Consider the following 22,867-nt stretch of genomic DNA (forward strand, 5'->3'; position numbering starts at 1 on the left):
CCCGCCGCACGTGCGTGCGGTTCCCCCATTCCCCGCGGTGCCGCCAGCCCCCGGGACGCCAGCGTACGTCTCGGATCTCCGGCCCTGCGCCCTTGTAGGCCTGCAGGTCTGCAAGGATGCTCTCGGACTCCTGGAGGACCGTGCTGATCTGGATCCATATCTCCTGCTCTCCTTCGGTGGGCTGGGCATCTGCACAGCAGGGAAAGCAAAACACAGGGGGCCGGGCTCAGAGGCAGCCGGGAAGGGGGCACGTGGTGGCCTACCTGGGGAACATTTCTGTCTTCATCCTGAGGGCTTGATATTCAGACTTCAACACCAACTGCTGGCGAGGGAAAGGACCCTTCTGCCCGTGACTCAATTCAAAACATTCATCAGCCTTCCCGCACCCACCAACCCGAGCACGTGAGACTCATCGGGGCCACGCTTTTATTTACTGGTGCGGGATGCAGTTTTTGCCAGCTTCTATGTGCCAAGCAGTGGGCTGGGTAACAGATGGGACATACTGTCCTTCAAGGCCCCCTTGTGATGGGAGAAGTCACTGAATATTTCTGTTACGATGGAAAACCTGGGAATCCAAGCAGAGGCAGGGAAAAATCGTCCTCATATTTCCATATAAAAGTAAGCTTAAATATTGGATAACTAGCCTGTCAGAGCCACGCCCCTGAGCTATCTTTCTGGAACACACTGGCCCACGGGAAGCACCGAGACTTCCCACTGAACGCGAGCCCTGGCTCCAGTGTCCGGCACAGGCACGCTCGGTTCGCCTTCGGTCCTGACGATGTCACCCCCGGTGACTGGGGTAGCCTGCAGGAGTGAAGACGATATTCTGACGGCCCCAGAAAGGCCAAGAGCTCATCCCTGGGCTGTGGCTGGACGATATTCCCAGCATCAAAGTTGCTGCCCCCAGCAGCAATCCGTGGGGGCCGCTAGGTAAGGGCTGGGGCTCACCAGCCTGGGCTATAAGGAGTTAGCCCCCCCCATATAAAACAGACACAGCTGATGGAGGAAGGAGACAGGTGTGCTCTCCCGAAATTCCAGTTTTAAATATCCAAATCTGAAGGCACTGAACTCTCTTGGTAGACCTTAGTGATGACAGGGTGAAGGACACTCTACCTCGGCTAACACTTCCCAGATCCTACCCCAATTTTGACTAATCTGAGTGGAAGTATATAGAGGTTACAGGGAAGTGGATTTGACTCAACTGATAGAGGGTCCACCTACCACATGGGAGGTCCAGGGTTCAAACCCCGGGCCTCCTGACCCCTGTGGTGACCTGGCCCATGCACAGTGCTGATGTGCGCAAGGAGTGCTGTGCCATGCAGGGGTGTCCCCCGCATAGGGGAGCCCCATGCGCAAGGAGTGTGCCCCGCAAGGAGAGCTGCCCCATGCGAAAAAAGTACAGCCTGTCCAGGAGTGGCGCCGCACACACGGAGAGCTGATGCAGCAAGAGGACACAACAAAGAGAGACACAGGTTCCTGTGCTGCTGACAAGAATACAAGTGGATGCAGAAGAACACACAGCAAATAGACACAGAGAGCAGACAATGGGGGGTGGGGGGAGAAGGGAGAGAAATAAATAAAAAATAAAAAATCTTAAAAAAATTAAAAATAAAATAAAGGGGTGATAGTCCATTGGTGTTACCATTGGACCATAGCAGAGATGAGTAGATACATAGATAATGGATACGATATATCACAGTGAGGAGATCTAAGCGAGGCACTGGCCCCGTGGCCTGGCTAATGACAAGAAACGCGCCTTCTGCAGAAGAGCTTGCAGAGCAGAAGCCATGTCAGATGTGGCTTCTCTTGCTCCCATCACCACCTGCTGGACCTGCGCGGATCTAAGGCCAGAGCCCGGAGCCAGGATGCTCTGGGAGTTCTTCAGGACATTTTCCTGAGCAGATCCTGCCTCAGACCTAGGACGCTGGTGGAGTCACTTGAGAAATGCACCAGTGTACGGTGAGCCCCTTGACGACGACTCCAGCACTCCATTTCAGGTTACCCCGAAAGGCTGCGAACTGTACCTTGTAGGACCGAGACAGATTTCAGCTAGGGAAGAAGCAGGTGCTGAGGCACATGAGAAGGAAATGGGGAGTGTGGTCTTTGAGGGAGAGTGAGGACAAGGGAGCTGGGGAACAAGCTCAGTCTAAGAGACGGGACAGGGCTGGGGAGATGGAGGGCGGGCGGAAATGCTTCCACGAAGAGAGAGCAACGAGGAGGAAGGCTTGGAGACGAATACAAGGAGTGTGGGCTGTGAAGAGGCTAGGGGCTCCCCGTTAGGGTACAGAGTCTAGCCTGGGAAACCAAAAGAAGAAAAGAAGCCTACTGCTTTTTGTCCCTTTCTAACTGCCACTGTTCCCCACAAGCACTTGGGAAGCTTCCTCAGGGACACTGCTACTCTCAATATCAACCCACTCTGGATTTTCCCTTTTCCTGCTTTCCCAAACCATTCTCCAAGGGCTATGGGTGTTTTCAACAGAAAAAACCCACAACCATCCACACAGGAAGCTCGTAACTGGAGAAAGCATTTCTGCGGAACAGAATTCCAGGGTAAGGCCAGTCAGACTAAAGTCAGGGCAGAGACCATAAGAGAAACGGGCAAAGCCCAGATCCTAGAAAGCAAACAGGAGTGAACCCCTCAGGAACTCAAATCCTTTCCCCTTGAGGAAGAAACTACAAGCCGGACAAAGACAATTTCCTAGAGACTTACTTGAAGAAGAGGCAAAGCAAAAGAGTCTGTAGACAAGTTCCTGCGGGCCCGTCAGTCTACCTGAATATAACTATGAAGTAGTGTGTGGGGAAGAGGGCACTCTGAGGCAGAAGAGGGCTTCTCATCTGAACCATCACCTGACTCAACCTTAGCGAGTCGCCATCTGAGCTTTAGACACACCAGACTCAAGACCAACCAGGCTAGAAGACGAAAGCCGGAAAAGAGCAACATTCTTTTGATGATAAAATGATTGAAAAGATTTTAAAAGTAGAGGCCTTCAAAACTAAAACAGCTTCCCAAAGGGTGGGTGTTGACAAGCGGCAGCGGCCAGAGAGGGGCAAGCGCCTCGGCCATCCCGGGTGAAGTGGGGCGTTCTAAGATGGCTGGGCACTGGCATGTCTGTAACACAGACGGTCATTTGGACGAGTAGGGCGGGGGGTAGGGGGTGGAGTTGGGGAGCTGTGGCGAAGGCCATCCACCACACAGTGACTCCTTCCTGGCGCCCGCAGAGATCTGTGAAACAGTATCCTCAGCCCCTGGCCTCCCTCTCTGGAAAACTGTTTATTTTGGCAGACTTCCGAGTATCGTGTTGGAAATGTTTCTCCTGTGGCCGGGCTTGGCGGGAGGTGGGTGCGGTGGGAGACATACAATCCATCACCCCTTCTTTCATCTGGGCTTAGAAACGTGTCGGTTCATTTTCTTTCATAATTTGTTGGTCTCATTGGATGCTTTATTGCTTCCCCCTTCCCTGGACATGGAAACTGAAGCCACCTCCCCTTCCAGCTGATGATTAGGCTTGTGGTGCCAGGAGCTCAGTCCCTGCCTGCAAGCCAGAGAGCTGGAAGCTGGGATTCTCAGGGGACTCAGATCACAAGTGGCCTCACCTTCCAAGAGGGGGAATGCTGGCTGGGAGAAGCTCTAGTCTGTCTGTCTGCTTGTCTGTCTTCCTATTTAAATGGGGAAAAGACTGTGAAACCCTAGGTGACTATCAACATTAACCCGCATGTCTAGGGAAGGCCACGGTTTAGCCTTCTTTCATCATCAAAATGTCAGGACGAATTCATGAGACTCTTCTCCATTAGGCGGTAGGTCTCCAGCCATATTCGTTTACTTGACCTTATATTCCCAAGATCTCCCAGAGTATCTTGCAAACAGAAGATGCTCAAGAAAAGTTTGTTGAATAAATAGTTGGAAGGATAGCTTAGATATACTTCTCAGTGTGTCTTGCGATGGCTTTTCTGCTTATCTTTGAATCCTGAGCTCTTTGGAACCAGGGTCTCCATTCTGATCCACAGCATCAAAGATGATGATGTCCCAAGAACTGGGGAAAAGAAGCCTGTGAAGGCTGTCAAATCAAAGTGCTCTTCAGACTGGTCCACCACAGGAACGGGGCAGGCACTGGGGGTCCCACCAGCATGATGAATCCTTCTACAGAAGACAGGACCTGGGTCTGTGGAAGAGGCCTGGGGCTAGAAATCTTTTAGGGTATGAATCTTTATTCACTGTTCTTGCTGAATTTCATCTCCCTTTAATGTGACACAATTGTTAAAACCCTCCGCTCACTCTCCTATCATCAGCATGAAAGCTCAATATTAATAAAAATGAGAGCTAGCCAAAAAAAAAAAAAAAAGATTTTTAGGTTTGACTTTGAGAAGGCAAGATGTTAAAAGCTGAACATGATTTGAACATGATGTTAAACAAAAAAAAAGTCACTGTGAAACAGTATTTGCTTCCATATTTAACTAAAGGTAAGAAAAAGACAGTTCTTTTAAAAGTGAGATCACTTGTTTTCTAAAACAATAAAGGATGCTAAGTTCAACATAAACATCAAAGAGGATATTATTCTGATGTGACATAGGATCTTTGTCCTCTATGTAGATTACTCAGATGGTTAAAAAATATTGTATAAAATCAATAGGCACAGACTGAATTCTAGCAGGGTTGCAACACCCAGTCTCCAGTTCATTGAACTCGCCCAGGACGTTAAGAAGGTGATGATGATAGACAACGCCCATCCCGTGGAACAGAGAGTCTGCAAATGCAGGCAAGAGAGTTCCATTCATCTGGTCCACCTGCCCCATGGGCCCTAAGACCCCTTTCAAGTAGAGGCAGAGTGATCGTCACCTCCCCAAATCCTCAAGATTGGGAATAAACAAGGGATTAAAGTAGATTTACTATTATTCTACTACAGACTATTGTTATTCTAGAAATGGAAGAACTTTTATCATTGATGTGAAAGCAGTGACCACCCGAGGTTCTGAAGGAAGGGAGAGGGAAAAGATAGGTGTACCATAGAGGCATTTTGGGGACATTGGAGTTGTCCTGCATGACGTTGCAATGACAGATATAGGCCATTATATATTTTGTCATAACTTACAAAATTGCATGGGACAGAATGTAAACTAAACCGTAATCTAAAATCCACAGTTAGTGGCAACATGCTTCAACATGTGTCCGTCAATTGTAACAAATGTACCACACCAATGAAGGATGTTGTTAATGTGGGAAAGGGTGGGAATGGGGGGCAGTGGTGCATAAGGGGATCCCCTAAATTTTTACGTAACATGTATGTAATCTAAAGTTTCTTTAAAATAAGTAAATTTTAAAAGAGAAAAAAAAAAAAACAAAACCCAACAAAGTGCTCTCGTCTTAATAAATCAGCCCAGCACTCACTCTGCCTCCAAATGTGCCAAGAACACACATGCCCTCCCAAAAGCCTATTTAGGATTGATGGAAAATTTACAGAGAATCAAACAAATTAACTTAAGATAAGGAGTAAATGAGGAACGCAACGGGGCTGGAGAGTAGTGTGGGTGATGAGATGCAGTGAAAGAAATGAATCTGGCATTCCTTCAGGATCCTCTCCTCTGCCTCTTCTCCAAGTGGTTTTTGTGTTGCTACATCTTTAACTCTTACAATTAATATACCTGTATTGGTCTCCAATCAGTTTGGCTGTTCTACTTGCAGTAATACTTGTTTTCTAAACTCATCCCTTACTTACTCACGGCATCACTGCCCCTTGGTGTGGTTAGTGCACGCATGTGGAGTTGGCTGGGTCTGGCAGAGAGAAAAACTGCAGTAGGCTTACTCTTCCAAATCCCAAGACCGCGGTCACTTTGCTTTCTGAAATATCCCTTTAAGAGGCTTGGACCCTCTGCCTTTGGCATTCTCCATATTCAGACCTAATTGGTGACCATGTTTTTCATGTTCATTGTGTTTCTAGATGTCAACAAAGGTATCCAGAGGCCTTGAAGGTGAAAGATGAGAAAAAGGTTGCCATACTTAACCTATCAGCAACACCCTGAAGTATTTGCTGAGCAAATAGGAACTCTGAACTATGGGCTTTGCTTTCTATTTTTAACACAAAGATTGACTTTTAGTCCAAGACACGCATTCCTAGGCATGCCCCGGAAATCTCATGGTGGAAACGGGTCCCGATTTCCAGTTGTGACCAGTGAATTCTTCGGTGCTGCTCCTGGTAAGCGTGACTCTCTCAGCCTATAACCACTACCCATCATTGCACTGAAATTGAGGAGAATGGTTACACGGAGCTAGGGCTGCTTCTGTCTGACCAGGAAGCTGTTAAAAATCCCTATGATTTACACAGGCAATTTCAGGAACCGATACTTCTGGGTGCCCTGGAACAAGCCTCTCCAGGCCATTACCCAGGTGGTGATTTAAACTCCTGTTCTGGACTAGCTATTGCGGAAAGTATGAAAATGTATCATGCGCACTGTGACCTTGCAAACATATATCGGCAAGAACTCACTAAATTCAAAGTGCTTAGAATTTTTAATGGGAAACAAATCCTCACTGATCAATTAATATAGCTGACCGGGATTAATGGCATTTGCAGGGGGGCATATTTGTCCTCCTGAGGCTCCATTTGCCAGGGATACTATCAGCTGTCAACATTTTGGTGTCACAAGATTGGGATGGGTGGATTCCAAGGTGGACAGCAGGGATGTTTATTTAAAGCAGCATGCCTAGCATTCCAGGGTGTCACGGAGAGGAAGGTGGTGATGTGCTTTGTTTGTCAGGAATGCCTTTGATGAAGCCACTACTGGAGGGGACCGCAGGGCTCCAGCTGGAGAAGGGCTGTCAAGTCAAATTCTCCTTCTCTTTGTAAAATCAGCCAAGGACTCACTCTGCCTCCAAATGCACCAGCAGCAGGCAAGCTCCCTCCCAACAACCTATTTAGGGTTGTATGGAAACTCTGACAGAGAGTCAAACAAATTAACCTAAGATAATGTGTGCAGTAGAAAATTTATTGGAAGTTGTCTTCGGTTTTGAAGGAAGTCCTGGCATTTCATCAACAGGATATATAGCTATCTGTGTGCCCCAGAGGCTGTTGTATAAACACTGAAGAAAGGGGCAGCGAAAAGGATTGGCGAGAGTCATAAATTACAGCGATAGCTCTTCTTTCCCACCTACTTCCTCACTCTTGCATCCCTTCTTCCCTTCAAGATAAACTATGAGACATAAATAACCATCTATTATTAACATTTGGGGATGTAAAATGGTAATGATTTATCGTATAATATTAACTGCTTACAGAAACAATGTAAAAGTACAGAGGTCCGTTGGAAACTCTAAGTGTGGCAGGGCTGACATATTTATTTTTACGGGAACATTCGTCACCCCACACTAGAGTGGGAGCCATTTCCTACGGAGCAATCAGACAGGGCCAGAAAAGAGCTGGAAGGATTAAGGTACTTGCAGGCTCGTCTATTTCATTCTCATCAGCGGGACCGCTGTGGTGTCAGGAGGGCAGGAAGGGAAGCGGGGGAAGGAGTACTGGATTCTGTCCTTACATATGGGACCTCAGGGCAAACCAGTTCATCTCCCTGGGCCTCAGAGTAGTTCTTATTAGGTGGGAGGAAAGCTACCAAGAGCCCTGCCTCTTCTCTACCAGGTCGGGTTATAATGAAGACATCGACCTAAAGAGTTAGCATCTAAGAAGTGAAAATACCAGAAATTTCTGACTGACTTTCTGAGTTGCCATAAACAGATTGCTTCCCAAGTCTGATCTGTTTTTCCCCACCCATAAAGTAAGGCTAGATCAAATACCTCCCTTGTTTTCTCTGTTTCTCTTCTCCCCAGATTATCTAGCTTCTTCTAAACATCTTAGCAGATAAGACGGTACCAGAGGAGGAGAGATGAAAGAAGAGATGAGTAGTGACAGGAAAAAAAGTCACAGATGGTAGGCTAATTGGACTCAACCCCGTGTTTTAACGAGGAGGAGACTGTAGCTCTGAAAGAGGATTGTCAAAACGTTCGGAGCTTTTCAGGGAACATGATGATTTGGAGGCTTTAAAACTTCCTTCTCAACACCCTCTTTCTGGTGTTTGGGGAGGGAAGTGCTGCTCATAATGACAGACGTGTCTCTTAGGAAAGCATTTCTCAGCCAATAGCCTTGAGAAGCATTTCTTTCCCAGCCTAGCGGCTGGCCTTCTGGCTCGCCCAGCACCTGGTAAGGCTCCTCCTCTCGTACCTGCTCTGCTGTCTCACCTCTTGAGTGCTTGCATCTTCTCTGCCTCTGACAGTTTGAATTTGGTGAATCCCAAAAAGCAAAAGATTATGTTTTAAATGAATCCATTCCTGTGGGGGTGAGACCATTTGACTGGAATCATGATTCATGTTAAGTCGCCGCCTTCTCGCTGGGTCTGGTGTAAAGGGAGACACGGAGAGACACACAGACACAGGAAAAGGGAGTGGCTGTGTTTGATCCTGCCATGAGAGAGAGGACTGCAGGAAAACAGAAACCCCAAGCAGCTCATCGAGCTGAGGCCCTTTGGCAAACTGAAACACTGCCCTATAAAATGATATACTCTTGGAGAGTAGATCATGCTCTTCTAACGTGCCTGTATGCACGTGCCCTTTCTCAGCGATTGATGCCTCCCTCTTCCAACAAGGTCATACACACATACACACACACACACACACACACACACACACACACACCTCCCCCTTGGAAGGCAGGAGATGCTCTGCAGATAGTTACTTAACAAGTAGCACCAATCAACCCTATGCGCCTAAGCTTTTAGCTCATGTCCAGCCCCTTGCCTGGCATGGAAAAGACACATAATACTATGAATGTAAGAAGCCACCTGAGTCCTCACCTCAGGGAGGTGCTCACTAGTGGAGGAGACACATATACACTGGTGGAAGAAAACTAAGAGTGCCTGCTCACGGGCAGTGTTGCCAGCAGGGGATGACTGAGTGGCACTGGCTCTTCAGGCCAATAGACTGACCTCTCCCTGCAGTTGTAATTCTATTCTGCTGCCCAAAGGGTCTACATTTCCAAAGTAGTATTCTGGCAAGGTATAAAAGGAAAACAAAATCCAGAATTGAAAGGAGGAAGCAAAAGACTATAAGCTAATGGGAAATCAACCAAACCTAGTTTTTTTAAGCATCTATAATATATCAACAGCAGCAACACTTTTGGGAGATCCTGAACCAAATACATATTTCCTCTACTCAAGAACCATAGGAAGGCAAAGCTAGGCTCATTCAATTCAGGAAACATTTATTGAATACTCTTTATGTGCCTGCTATACTGACAAGTAACTGGGAAGATGTAGCAATTAATAAAACAAGGCTGCTATCCTTGAGCATAGTTAAATGAAGATCAATAACAATTTAATACAGCAGCACAAATAAAGTCACCATGCAGTGAAATCTAAGTGACAATGAATGTATAGACATTTCAGAGGAGCAATCGGTATGGGCTAGGAAAGTTTCCCAGGGAAGAAGGCATTCAGCGTGGAGATCATTACGACTATACTAGCGCTCAATCTTGGAAGCCTTCCCAGGCTTGTCCTTCCCCAAGCCCCTCTGCTACCATCTTTCAGATCAAAGTAATAATCCTCTTCTAGGAATCCTATAACACAGGACGGGACCCTGTTAAACCACTTATTCACAGTGCATTGCAAGTGTTGCCTCACCATGTAGACTGTCAGCTCTGCAAGTGGATTGTCTTACTCACACCACAAGTAGCACAGTTTTCAGGACATTGGATACTCTCCATGACTATCTAAAGTATTTAATCAAAACTGTTGTGCTGTTTCCTTTTAAGATGTAAAAATGGATTGCAAAGTATATTGGTCCCACCCTAACAAAGACAGCAATTTAGATAATCTGTAAAATTCTTGTTGATTTTAACCAATAAAAGAGCTGAGGTCGAAAAGAACTTCAACAAACTAGAATCCAAAAGGTGACTGATCTTTACAGGAGCTGGGACCACAGGTGCTTTCAGCTTTGCTAGAATAGTGGGAGGATGAGAAAGGTGCCCTATGTACAGGTCAGAATAAGATAGCTGAAACTTTAACATGATTGGAAAAGATAAGGGCCTCATATATATTTGCCAATTCATTTCCATGAAACTTCATCAAATGTTAACATGAAAAATTGTGGATAGGAAAGGAAAATGGAGAAAGAAACACTCTGAGGCAAGGTCCCCTGGGTCTGTGGTAGGCTGAAGGCATACAAGATAATTGACGTAAATTCTCCCATACTTTACTACTAGTGGAGGGGACAAAGAGCTGAGAGAAATGCCTTCTAAGGCACAGACATGTAGACAAAGCAGGAAAACTGAGAGACTTCACCAGGTGCTCTGTGGTGAGTGAGGCGATAACTCCTTACTGCTGGTGAAGAAAAGGAGAGCTGAGAGAAACCATCCTGAGAAGCAGGTGCATGGGTCCTACTGAAATGAGAAGAGGAGCCACAGAACTGAGACAAACTCTTCAGACCCAAAGCGCTACTGAAGGGACTCTTGTGATCCCTCCATCAGGTCTGAAGCTCATGTGAACTGAATGTAATTCAAGCAACAATGAAGCCCAGATCCAGACAGGTTTAACTCAACCACTCACACTAATGGCTTTACAGAAGAAATGGCATATCCTTTTCTGGGTGGAAATATCATTTATGTCAGTCACTACTGTTCCTTAACACACAGTCTGACATTCAAAAATAACAACAATAATTATAATAATAATAAAATACTAGACAAACAGGAAGCAAGGAAACACCAGACAGTAAAGGTTCAATAAAACCAGGCTTAGAGATGGCCCACAGGTTGAAACTGGCAGGTGACAATTCTTAAATAAATATGCTAAAGGATCTAGTGGAAAAAGTGACCAGTATTTCTGTACAGGTGGAGAATTTTGGAATATCCATCAGAACTATTAACAATGGAATTGCTAAAATGAAAATTTCTATATCAGAAATGACAAGATATTTTAATGGGCATATCACCAGGAGAAAGTGTCAGGAACTTTAAGGCGACAAAAATTATCCAAACTGCAACATCGAGAGAAAAAAAAATTTAAAAAAATGGAACACAGCACCTGAGATCTGTGAGACAATATAAAATAGTCATATATAGTCTTATGTACATGGAATTGGTGGCCTAGAAGAAGATAAAATTAATAGGATGGAAGAAATATTTGAAAAGATAATGGTCAAGAGTTTCCCAAATGAAAGACATCAACCCACAGACCCAATAGCTCTGAGAATATCACACAGGATTAAAAAAAAAAGAAAATATTCTTAGGTACACTAAAGTTAAACTGAAGTCCACTCAACAATAAAGAGAAAATCTTGACATCAGTTTGAGAAAAAAGGACACATAGCATAAAAAGAAACACCAATGGGAATTATAACTGACTTTTCATCCAAAACAATGTAGGTCAGAAGACAATGGAATAATATCTTTAAAGTGCTGAGAGCAAAAACAAACAACTGTCAATCTAGAATTCTATATCTAGAAATAAGTATCCTTCAAAAGTAAAGGTGAAATAAAGACCTTTTTAGCTAATTAGAAACTCAAGGAATTTGTCTCCAATAAACTTGAACTAGAAGACCCATTAAAGAAGTTCTTCAGGCTGAAATGAAATGATACCAAATAGAGACATAGTTATGTAAGAAACAGTGAAGAACACCAGAATTAGTAAATATGTCAGGAAATATAAAAGACCTATTACAATTATACATACATACACATTTTAAAAACTAATGATAGTTTAAAGGAAAAATAATAACAATGTAAAGAGGAAATTAAAGTACAGATAGTCACAAAATATACAAGAAAAGCCACAAAGAGTAGAAAGGTGATAATTGGAAGTATACTGTGATAAGATTATTCAGTTGTTCATGCAGTAAAAAATACATTTTGAGGATAGATCCTGATAAATTAAAGATGCATGTTATAATCTCTAAAGTAAACATTAAGAGGTATAACTAAAAAGTCGAAAGAATAGACAAAATAGAACACCAAATATTATTTTATTTATGCAAAAATATCAGGACAAGATTGAGAGAAAGAACAAATACAACAAATAGAAAACACAAAAATAGACCCAAATACAAACTTAATTAAATACACATATAATAATTAATTACCAAACACTCCAATTAAAAGGTAAATTTATCCAGCTGAATGAAAAAGAAAAGGCCAACTGTATGTTGCTTATAAGAAACACACTTTAAAGATAAAGATGCAAATAAGATAAAAAGTAAAAGAATGGAAAAAACACATGCCATGCACACACTAAGTATAAATCAAAGTTGATATGGTCAAAATATGAAGTGTTTAGGACTGTATTTAAGAAAAGATATGCTGGACCGCTACACTCAAAACATTGCTGAAAGAATTTTAAAAATGCCTAAATAGGTGGAAAGAGACACCATGTTCCTAAGCTGGAAAAATCAATATTGTTAAGATCACAATTTTCCCTCAATTCATTTACAGATATAATGGAATCATAATCAACATCACAACAAAATTGAGGGCTAAATATGGCATTTATTTAGTAAAGTAAAGAAGCTAGGACAGCCAAAACAATCTTGAAAAAGAACAACAAAGTTAAAGGACTTCCTCTTCTTGACTTTAAGACTTAATGTAAATCCATAGCATTCAAGACAGTGTCTACTGGTGAAAAGACAGATCAACAGAATAGTGGGAGAGACAGAGTCCAGAAACAGTTCCACACATATTACACTTAAATGATATATAATAAAATTATAAAGCAGTCCATCTGGACTCGAACAACTATATATCATGTTAAGAAAATAATAAACTTGATGCTTATCTCACACCATATGAAAAAAGTAGTTTCGGATTAGTCTTTGACCTAAATGGAAAGACGTAAACTATAAAGCTACCAGATGGAAACAAAGTAGAATATCTTTAGGACCTCAGGGTAGGTAATGATTTTGTAAAGAGAATAAAGGAAGCACTTCATATAAAAGAAAAAATATATAGGGTGTACTCCAACAAAATTAAAAAAAAAAAACATTTCATGAAAATACATCAAGGAAATAAATAGGCAAGCCACTGACGAGTGAAATTATTTGCGACATAAACATCTCACTAACGACAGGTATCCAAATATAATTAAGACACTTCTACAACTTAGTAATACAAAGAAAAAGAACCCAATTAAAAATGGACTTGAGCAGATATTTTCTTAAAACTATATGCAAATATCCAATAAGCACATAAAGTGCAAATTACAACCTTGTACCCATTTGCAGTCACTCTCCATTTCCCCCAAGGCCTCTAGCCCTAGAAAACCACCAATCCACCTTCTGTCTCCATAGATGTACCTTTTCTAGACATTTCATATAAATGGAGTTCTCCAATAAGTGGTCTTTTGTGTCTGATTTCTCTCCCTTGCCATAATTTTTTCAAGGTTCATCCATGAGGTAGCAAATATGGGCCCCTCGTTTCTTTTTATTGCTGAACAATATATCACTGAATGGATAAACCATATTTTGTTTACCCAGGCATCAGTTGGTGGGCATTCGGGTTGCTTCCACTTTGGGGATATTATGAATGGTGCTGCCATGAGCTTCATTCACAAGGTTTTGCTGACATGTTTTCACTTCCCTTGGGTGTACACCTGACAGTGGAACTCCTGGGTCATATGGCAACTCTACGTTTAACCTTTTGAGGCACTGCCAGACTGTTTCCTAAAGTAGCTGTACCATTTTGCCTTCCCACCACCAGTGTATGAGGGCTCCAGTTTCTCCATGTCCTCGCCAACACTTGTTATTATCTGCCTTTTAAAATTATGGCTCTCCTAGTGGGGGTGAAGCGGTATCTCAGGATGGTTTTGATTTGCATTTCTCTGATGGCAAATGATGTATGTCTTTTCCTGTGCTTATTGGCCACGGGCTTATTTCTTTGGAGAAATGACTATTCAGATGCCAAAAGAACCTTTTGATGGCTTGAGTTGTTTGCTGATTGACAAACAGCTTTTTTTAAGCACTTGAATAGGTTTTTTTTTAAGGGTATTTATTTATTTTTCTTCCCCTTCCCCTAAGCCCCCCCTCCCCTCCCCTGCTGTTTTTGCTGTCTATGTTCATTCGCTGTGTGATCTTCTGTATCTATTTCTCTTTTTTGTCTTCTCTTCTCATCTTTCCTCATTCTAGGATTCACCAAGATTCAATCCTGGGCACCTCTGATGTGGAGAGAGGTTCTCTGTCAATTGTGCCACCTCCGTTCCTGGTCTCTGCTGTGCTTCACCTTGACTCTCCCCTTCATCTCTCTTTTGTTGTGTCATCATCTTGCCACATGACTTGCTTGCATGGGCACTGGCTCACCACGCAGGCACTGGCTAACCCCACAGGCATGCTTTCTCTTCTTCTTTTTCACTAAGAGGCCCCAGGGGATCGAACCTGGGTCCTTCCATGTGGGAGGTGGAGGCCTTATCACTTGAGCCACATCCGCTTCCCTGAAGAGCTGTTAACCTACTTGGACTTCTACCTATCTCAGAAGGAAGGCATGGGTGAAGCCAGAGGAAGAGGGTCACTTCAGGGTTGTGGCCCTGAGGTTCTGCTACATGACCAGCTCAGCACAGACAAATGGGAAACAAGAACTAAAAGAGGCTCTCGTGACCGACTCTGGAGATGCCCCCAGCTCTGGATCTTGGAACTCCAAGAGCTGCCTGGCTTAGCTCCCATCTCAAACTCAGGATGGGCTAGGGTTTCACTGGGATGCATTTGCCAAATTTGACTCCCAAACCAGGCTGCTCGTCAGTTGGGACCACTGAATTAGAATTTGGGGGGCGAGGCCCAGGCAACTATATCAAAAGAACATTCCCCAGATGTTTCTAATGATCATTTCAATCTGGGAATCCCCAGAACGACTTCACTGAAGGCCTAATGGCTGCTGCCCTCTGAGGTGCCCTCCTGGGTGAATGGGGTGAAATGTCTCCAGCAGAGCCTCCAGCCTCCTTCTTTCCAGCCACTGTCCCTAACACCAGGGTTCCTGAAAGAGTGGGTGGTTGCACTAACCATTTTCTTCCTCCCCGGTCTCCCAGCTTCCAAAGAGGAAATGGAGACATGGGGAGGAGGGAGAGAGAGGGAAAGAAAACAATACCAGGATGAAAAAACAACAGCGGAAAAGAAGCGGTTGTGTAGAAATGTGAGCATTAAGTGTAGCATTCTCCCCAAAGGTCAAGCAAGAATGTAAATCAGATCTAGGCAACTGGGAAACCTAACCACAGATGTGTCTAATTTTGTGTTATGTTTTGACCCAGCTTAATTATATCTATTTGACCCAGTTCAATTATATTGCATTGCCAACTTCAAAAAGAATATTCAGCACTCAGACTAGAGGTGCCAAATCCATTTAAGTCATTACTACATGCTGTTCAGCCTTCCTTCCTTCCTCCACTCTCACTCCTTAACTCTTTGTGAGCCAGCAATAAATCCAGACACTCCTCTGAGTGGTGGGCAGTGGTAGGACAGCTCACCTCCCAGTTCACCGTGGCCTTTCCCAGCCTCATTCTCTTGGATGCTCTGCGCATTTGACTCCGTTCACACTCCCTGTTTCACAAGTCTGCCCTCTCTGGGCTGCGTGGATGGGTCCTCTTCTACTCTGTCCCCTCGGAGGTGCCCTTGTGCTCCATGCTCCATTTCTGACAACGGCCGAGCACTGGCTCACAAAACTGAGCTTCCTCAAGAACCTCAACTGAGCAAGTTTTCTTCCTTCCTCTCCAATGACACTTTCTTGCGTCTTCTTTCTCTTCACCCTCCCTTTACGCACAAGTTATCCTAAAATGCTTATCGACTATCAACTCAGCCCCGGGTGCCTGGAGTGTTCCCTCAGTGACTCAGTTTTCCTTTGGGAGCTGACTCTCAATTATGGACCTTCACCTGGCATCTGCACCTGCCACGCGCTCATCCAAGCCAGCCTTCTGCTCCACCACATCTTTACAAGTATTTGGTGCTATGTCAGAAACTCTTCAAGCACGACTGCTGGCCATACTGTTTCCATCTCCTGGAAACTCCTCTTCCCATCCATTCCTGTAGAAATCCAGCTCACCCTTCAAAGCCTATTCCAAATGCCACCCCTCGCAAGACCTCGCTGTGCCACCTGTGTCCTTCCACCTCCAGAATCGAAGGTACACTGCCCCTCCCTCTCTCCCATGGCACATTGTACCCCCTCCAGTCCCTTAGCTCATTTTGTCTTAAGCCGTGTGTCTCTACAGCCCTCCGCTCTAGCCTGTGACTTGATGAGAGAGCGCCTGGCTGGCTTGGCTCATTAACGCTGATGGCGCATGGCCGAGGCCTCGCTCGTGATCACTCTCAGCTCATCCTCACTGGCTTCCACTGAAATCATGGAAAAATCATGACCATGACCTGCCTTGCCCACCCTTCCTGGCCATCTCCTTCATTCTTGAAAATCACTTTTAAGAAATGATTTCCAGGATCAAGAGACAAAAACAGCCTTTCCTGGTTTGTAGATGACCAAGGTGTCTCCCTCAAACAATGGCTGCAGCATTTTGAGGAGGCGGCTACGACAAGTCCTTCAGGAAAGCACGGAAGTGCCAAGAGGGGAGACCAGGGGACCCAGCTCCCCTCTGGTTCCCCCCGTGCTCCCTGTGGGATTCAGCCCAGTTATTTATCTTCTCGGAGATTTGGTTTTTTCCTCTGTGAAAGAAAGCTGACCTACTCCCTGGGATTTACGGGGAAGCAAACAGGGCTTTAATGTGATAAATTTACATTTTTCTATTTTCCTTGAATGCTGTGGCTCTAGCTCTGGCCAAGAGCCACAAGACACAGGAATTTAGTCCACACTTCCTCTTCTTAGAGAAATTACAGTCAGTCTCCCAATGGAGTTTGGCACCAAAAACCATCATCAAAATTCCAGATTTTTCAACTTTCTCTTCAGCCACCAGAACCTTTCTTTAAGTAAAATGTTAGGAAAAGGTCCAACGTGCAATATGAGCGGACCCTCGTACCCTGGTCTCCGGGAGAGGGGGCGTGAGGGGATGCTCCAGGACAGCCACAGACACCTGGTGCTCCAGCAAACACTTCTGGAAACCATCGCTTTAGGCCCCTGCAGATTTTACTATTATCACTTTAAGAGCTTTAAAGAGTAGACTTGCCAAATAACTCCACGTTTGTCCTCGTGGAAACATGAAAGCCAAGAATCTGAGAACAGCTAAAAATGAGCAAGAGTGGGTCACAGAGCTCTGGGAGTTTCCTGTGAGCATATAGGGCTGCATGCAGAGTTGATGGCTTCTGGGGCAGGACGCACGTCCCGTGCCTGCAGCTGTCAGTGAACAGGTACCGTACCGCCATTTTGGCATTTGTACCTACTGAACGCAGCAATGTCAAATGCACATAACAACAAGTGGGATGGAGCAATTAAAAATGTGAAGAGTAAAATGAGGGTGGTAGGATAATAAATGATTAGCTTCTAAAATTCATTCAAATGATTAATACATCATCATTTTAATCACAACACAAGATATATACTAGATGAGTAGCAAAATTACACTAGTGAAAAAGCACATTCCATTTGAAGTATCAAATCAATCTGAATTTTGAGCTCCCAGCTATACTTCTTACCAAACTAAACCAAAGCAAACCAATAATATCATCAAGAAACAGAGTTCATTAGCAGTGAGGTATCTTTTAGTGTGTATAATCTAAATTATTGTTTTCAGAACACATGAGCTTTGGGAGCACTTTTTCTTTCCAAGTAGCTATTTTAAACACACCAAAGAACATTGAAAGGATACTTCTGGGGGCTTGAGTGCTTTAGATTAATATACTTTGGAAGGATCTTCTAGCATTTATCTAGAAAATCTCTTTTTGTTAGAATGTTTAACCTATGTGTAGGGAAGTACCAATTATTTTTAATATGGATTAAAAATCCTTTTGAAAAATGAAAGTTTAAAGTAGAATAAAGTTTGCAACTGATTTACACTGTCGTGATTCCAAAGCCATTTTATCTTTAGAAAAAATCTAAACCTATAATCTTTCAGATTAAAAAGTAGCGTATCTCAAAATCCTAAAATAGTGTTGTACAAATAATTGTACATATTTAATCATACAAATCATGGAGATGACAAAGAATAAATCATCTGAAAATTTTACTTTTGGTTTTGGTCATTTTTTCTTTCATCTCTACTTATGTACATTTTATATTAATATGCATAAATCCAAATGCTTACTATTTTTCTTTGGAGTTTGATGCAGAGATTCATGAAAATTCTTAGGAAAATATATGATGCTTTATGCTAAGTCTACAAACTCTGACCATTTCTAAAATCAAAGAAGACCATGGGCATAATACAAAGATTTTCCACCAGGTTTAAAAAAAAAATGTATGAGAAGAGAGAAGGCAAATTATTTTCATTTTAGAAAGAAGTGCAGAGTGATAGATGGATTTGGTTCAAATAACATACAAAATCTTTATGTTAAAATTTCCTTATTAACCCAAGCTACAAAGGAAGTGACAAGTTTCCATCATTGTCTTTTAATTTTTGAAACTTACTTTCAAAATCCAGGAAAAAATGTGGATAGTTTTCAATTTCCCTGGTAAGGACTTTGAGCAGGTTTCCCATCCCAGCAAACCTAGGAAAGGCAACACAAAATCAAATACCATTAGCAGTGTAAACACAGACTTGTTACAGTGTTGGGCACACTGGACCGGCCCTCAGGAGTACCACTGGGCCCTACAGCTGCCTCTGAAGACCCGACTCAGTATCTCCAGACTGTGGGATGAGAAATGGGTCAGCAACACATTCTTTAATCGGTGGCAGAAGAATGGCTCTAAGGGGCTAAGTTCCTGAAACCCAGGCGCATCGGACCTAACCCAGACCAAGAGGGCAGGGGGAGACCGTCACAGCACTCTCGTAGCCTGTTCTCATTTACTGTAACAATTAACCAGCAGACATTCTAATACAGGAGTCATGGATCTCAGGGGTAGGTACGCGTTCTCTCACCCTCATTCTACAAGGTCGTTTTTCCTCCTTCATTAGCCCACTGCTTCCTTAAACCTTGTATTTCAGCGTGCTATGCCGAGAGCACCATGTCGGTGGGTAAGCACAACACAGAGCATGTTACGGAAATGACTGCCCAGGACGGGAGTTTCTGAAGGTTCCTACAGACAGAGTTGAGCAAACACCGGTTCGTGGTTCTGGGGACGCCTTCTGGCCTGAGCTTCCTGGGCCTTGGAGGCAGAACTCCCGGGCAGGTCAGAGCCCCGGGTGATCCGATGGCTCAATGGTAATTTGATTGGGCACTTCAGGAACCAGAAAAATGAGAAGAGACATGCACAAGACAGAATGTTATGAGGAAACAATCCATTCAGGACTCTTGTGGCACATTAATAGCACAAAGCTAGAGCTAGTAAGAATACTGAATTTCCACTAGGGCATTTCTATGAAAGTTGGGGCTGCAGCTAAATAGAATCATCTTCCTCTAAGAAGTGCCCTTGGGTATGAGTTGAAAATGTTAGACTGGAAACAGATTCTGTCCTCGATGGAGGGGAGGGAGCCAGCGTGAGGTGGCAGGGATGGACTGTGTGGTCTCTGGGCTTTTATTTGTCAGAACCTACCTCACATAGGGCTTTGCTCAAAATGTCTTAGAAGGAAATATGCATAAAGGCAAGGGAGGAAGGGAAGAATGGCAGAAAGTACAGGAAAGCTTCCTTTGAAAGAGAGAAATATGGTGTTTGTCTCCAGGTGTCTCCAAATATCCATTTATGGGAGAGAGCTAACAAGTATCTAGAACAACCTTTTGCTCAACACAGAACTCATCTTTCCAACATTGCTAAATGCTGAAATGACATGTATCTACTTAAACACCACTAGTGACAAGGAGCTTACTATCTCACATCATAGTGCAACAATGCTAATTGTTAGAAAGTTTTCCTGTTCTCAGTCTTAGTCGTCCCCCTAGAGCCACAGAGCACATCTCTAATCCATCTCCCCCAGGGTAACCCTCAGTTTGCACCTGAAGGCTGTTATGTCAGAGTCCTGGGTGCGATAAAGGTCAAGTCTTTAAAATTAGTAACAGAATGAAAGAAACACATATGGCAAGGCATCCAAATATTAGCTGTAGAATGTTCTTTCTCTACAAGGTTATTTGAGATGGTTGGCTGATTTGGTCAAATATTTTGGAACAGGATTCAAACATCTACCAAGGTCAATTACCTGGAATTCCCAGTGTTCCACATGTTGTGTCACATTCCACAGAGGAACTGTCTGGAACAATGATTGTGGGGTATTATGTAGCATTAGGGATTGAGGTGAGCCCTATGGAACTTGGAAAACATGTGTTTCAAACTCAACGTGAGGTTCCTAAATAAATATAGAAAGATTTCATCTCATCTCTGTGATGGCAAAAAGATCTGATGCTTCCTGCCCACCTCTTTAAGAATCCATGGGAGTATATTCTGGCTCAAGAAGCCCTACCAAGGGAGTTGACGGCACCCAACGGGCACCAAGTAGAGTCTTGTTTGTTTTCCTTGGACCAGGGCTGCACTTGGAAAGGTGCCTCACCTGCAGGGTTTCCGTGACAGCCACAGCCACACTCCTGATGGCAGAGACCTTCCACTCTTTCCAGACATCCCCCAGGTAAACACAAAATACAGTGCTGTGCACCATGTTATTGGTGAGATGGCTTAGGCAATTGATACAAAGGTTTTTAAGAATATTGTATTTTGTTCCGTGAAAGAATTTAGTTACATAACTAGAGCATGCAAATACTTAATGAAAAAGTTGGGGGAAGAGAAGAATAAGAGCAGAATGGATAGCAGCACCAAGGTAGAGCTGGAGGTAGGTCTTGGCCACACAGGCCGGAGGGTCTTCACGGCTGCTGCAAGTGGCACATCAAGTCGGCTCTGAGCTTCCAACAAACAGTGAAGGAGAAAAATGGCCCCTGACCGGACGTGGTGCTCAGAAAATCAAAGCAAACAGGTTGCCCTGGAGAAGGACCGCTTTTCTTCTAAGAGAAGGAATGCCTGGTCATGGCTCTGAGAGAGTCAAGGTGGAGAGGATTCTTGTAGAGGCTGCGGCACAGGTGTGAGCTCCCCGAGCCCCACGTGCCGTGGGCAGAGGGCCTGCTTTGGCAGCCCACAGGTATGCTCCGGAGAGCTGCTGTCTCGCCGCATGTTCGGAGCGACTCCATGTGTCCTACGTGACCTGGGGCTGGATCTGCCCCACGGATGCCGACTACCCGCCGCCCCTTTACATCAGACGGAACACGGCTCTCCAGCAGGGGCTGTGCGCCCTGCCGCCGCCTCGGCCTGACGCCCCGAAGGCAGTGCTCTTGGAGGAGGGAGCGAGCCGCTGCTTCCGTAATTTCAAGGGATAGGAAAGGTGCCCCCAACAACAAAGGAGGGGAAGGAGATCCACTTGGAGAAGGAGAGGAGGGAAAACCGTATCGACAGCAAACACCGAAACCGTAGGAAAAGCATTCATAAAGGAGAACAGGAAGAGATATCCCAGGCCTAAAGTAGCTCAAGTAAAAATTTGCAGCATGTGTTTATTATGTGAAACTAGTATCTTGTCTGTGCTGTAAAGCTCAGGCTAACTGAAACGCACACACGACTGTGACTCCCGTGTCATCTTCAGAGGTCAGTTCTAAAGTGCATTACCTGCCTACGATGGTGTAAATGCCTGCTCCAAAGTCCCACTCCGTTCCTGAGAGGAGGATGGGGTGTGGAGCACTCCTCCAGCAGGTGAGGGGCTGCACGGGAAGTACCAGGCGGTCGAGCCCCTGCTGGCGTTTCTGACCCCCTTACTCGGGTGGGAGGGGGAAGGGGTCACGCTTTGGAGAAGGGCGTAGGAAGGCGGCTTCCTTTCATTCACAACCACTCTGGACGGCCTTTTGCTCGCAGGTCTGCCTGCACGCCTGCACCTCCCGGGGCACGGCCGCGTCTACCAGAGTGAAGATGACCAGGCCCCTGGGTGTGGGGCCCCTGGCCTGACCGTGCCAGCTGGGCCTGTTTTCCATGGACTTTTCCATGAAGAGGAAGACGCAGCCTCAAGAATCTGGAGTATGGGGAGGCCAGAGGAACCAGATGGTCAACTGATGTTTTCCGAGATGTGTGGTGGGCACAGTGGATGAGGGAGAGTCCAGAGAAGAGTTTTAAGGCAGCACCTGACCCTGCTGTTCTTTTAGGGGCAGGTGATTTCAGCTGTCAGCCTTGGGCCTCTCACCTGCACAATGTAATAACGTAAGGGTGCCCCTGCCCGGGGCCCTTGTGAGGAGAGAGACAGCATCCCACGGAGTGGAAAAGGCTGTGCCAATACAAGCACTAATTATTCAACATTACAACCCATTTTACGGTTTAAGACATTCAAAGACTCAAAGAAAGGTATGTAACATCCTCAGAATCACATAATTTGCATTTCGATGTATCTTTCAGGTTCGTCTCCCACGACCCACGACCCTTATGCACGTTCCTTGCACACGGAGCTAGGAGCAGGTGAACGCTTACAGGTGTCAGTGGCTAGCAGTGAAAGAGGAATCTCTAGGGGCCAAACACCATACTTTAGATGTGCTTTCTTATTTCATCCTCAAAATCTATGGAGGAGGAAGATGAATTTTAAATGGGAAAATTTAGGCTTATAAAAATTAAGTGTAAAAGCTGGTTGAAGTATCTAAATTCTTACTAAAGAAAGCTATCCTTTCAAAAGAATTTTATGTAGGTAGGTTGGTAATAATTAGATGATTATCTATCACCTAAAGATTAAAGACTTGGGTCTTCAGATGCCTCTGTACACACTAAGTCTCGGTTTTCTCAAGCAAAAATTCTAAGCATAAACAAATGCTTTAAAATGATGAATAGTGAGGATTCTCTTATCAAATGCTTGAAAAATCAATCAAGCTGCAACTTTTAAACAA

General features: G+C 44.4%; 1 protein-coding gene across 5 annotated transcripts in view; it reads right to left on the reverse strand.

The window, feature by feature from the left end:
- CYRIA (CYFIP related Rac1 interactor A) overlaps positions 1 to 22,867 on the reverse strand; it is a 98,552-nt gene that overhangs the window by 16,841 nt on the left and 58,844 nt on the right. For all 5 annotated transcript variants that reach the window (XM_058288035.1, XM_071211885.1, XM_058288032.1 and 2 more), the window contains 2 exons: positions 18,507 to 18,586; positions 68 to 189 (listed from right to left, as the gene is read on the reverse strand). In XM_058288035.1, coding sequence (XP_058144018.1) covers positions 68 to 189; positions 18,507 to 18,576 — 192 coding nt within the window. In that variant the 5' untranslated portion in view covers positions 18,577 to 18,586. The remainder of the gene's footprint in view (positions 1 to 67; positions 190 to 18,506; positions 18,587 to 22,867) is intronic.

Source organism: Dasypus novemcinctus, chromosome 25 (assembly GCF_030445035.2).
Source record: "Dasypus novemcinctus isolate mDasNov1 chromosome 25, mDasNov1.1.hap2, whole genome shotgun sequence".
NCBI classification, from domain to species: Eukaryota; Metazoa; Chordata; class Mammalia; order Cingulata; family Dasypodidae; genus Dasypus; species Dasypus novemcinctus.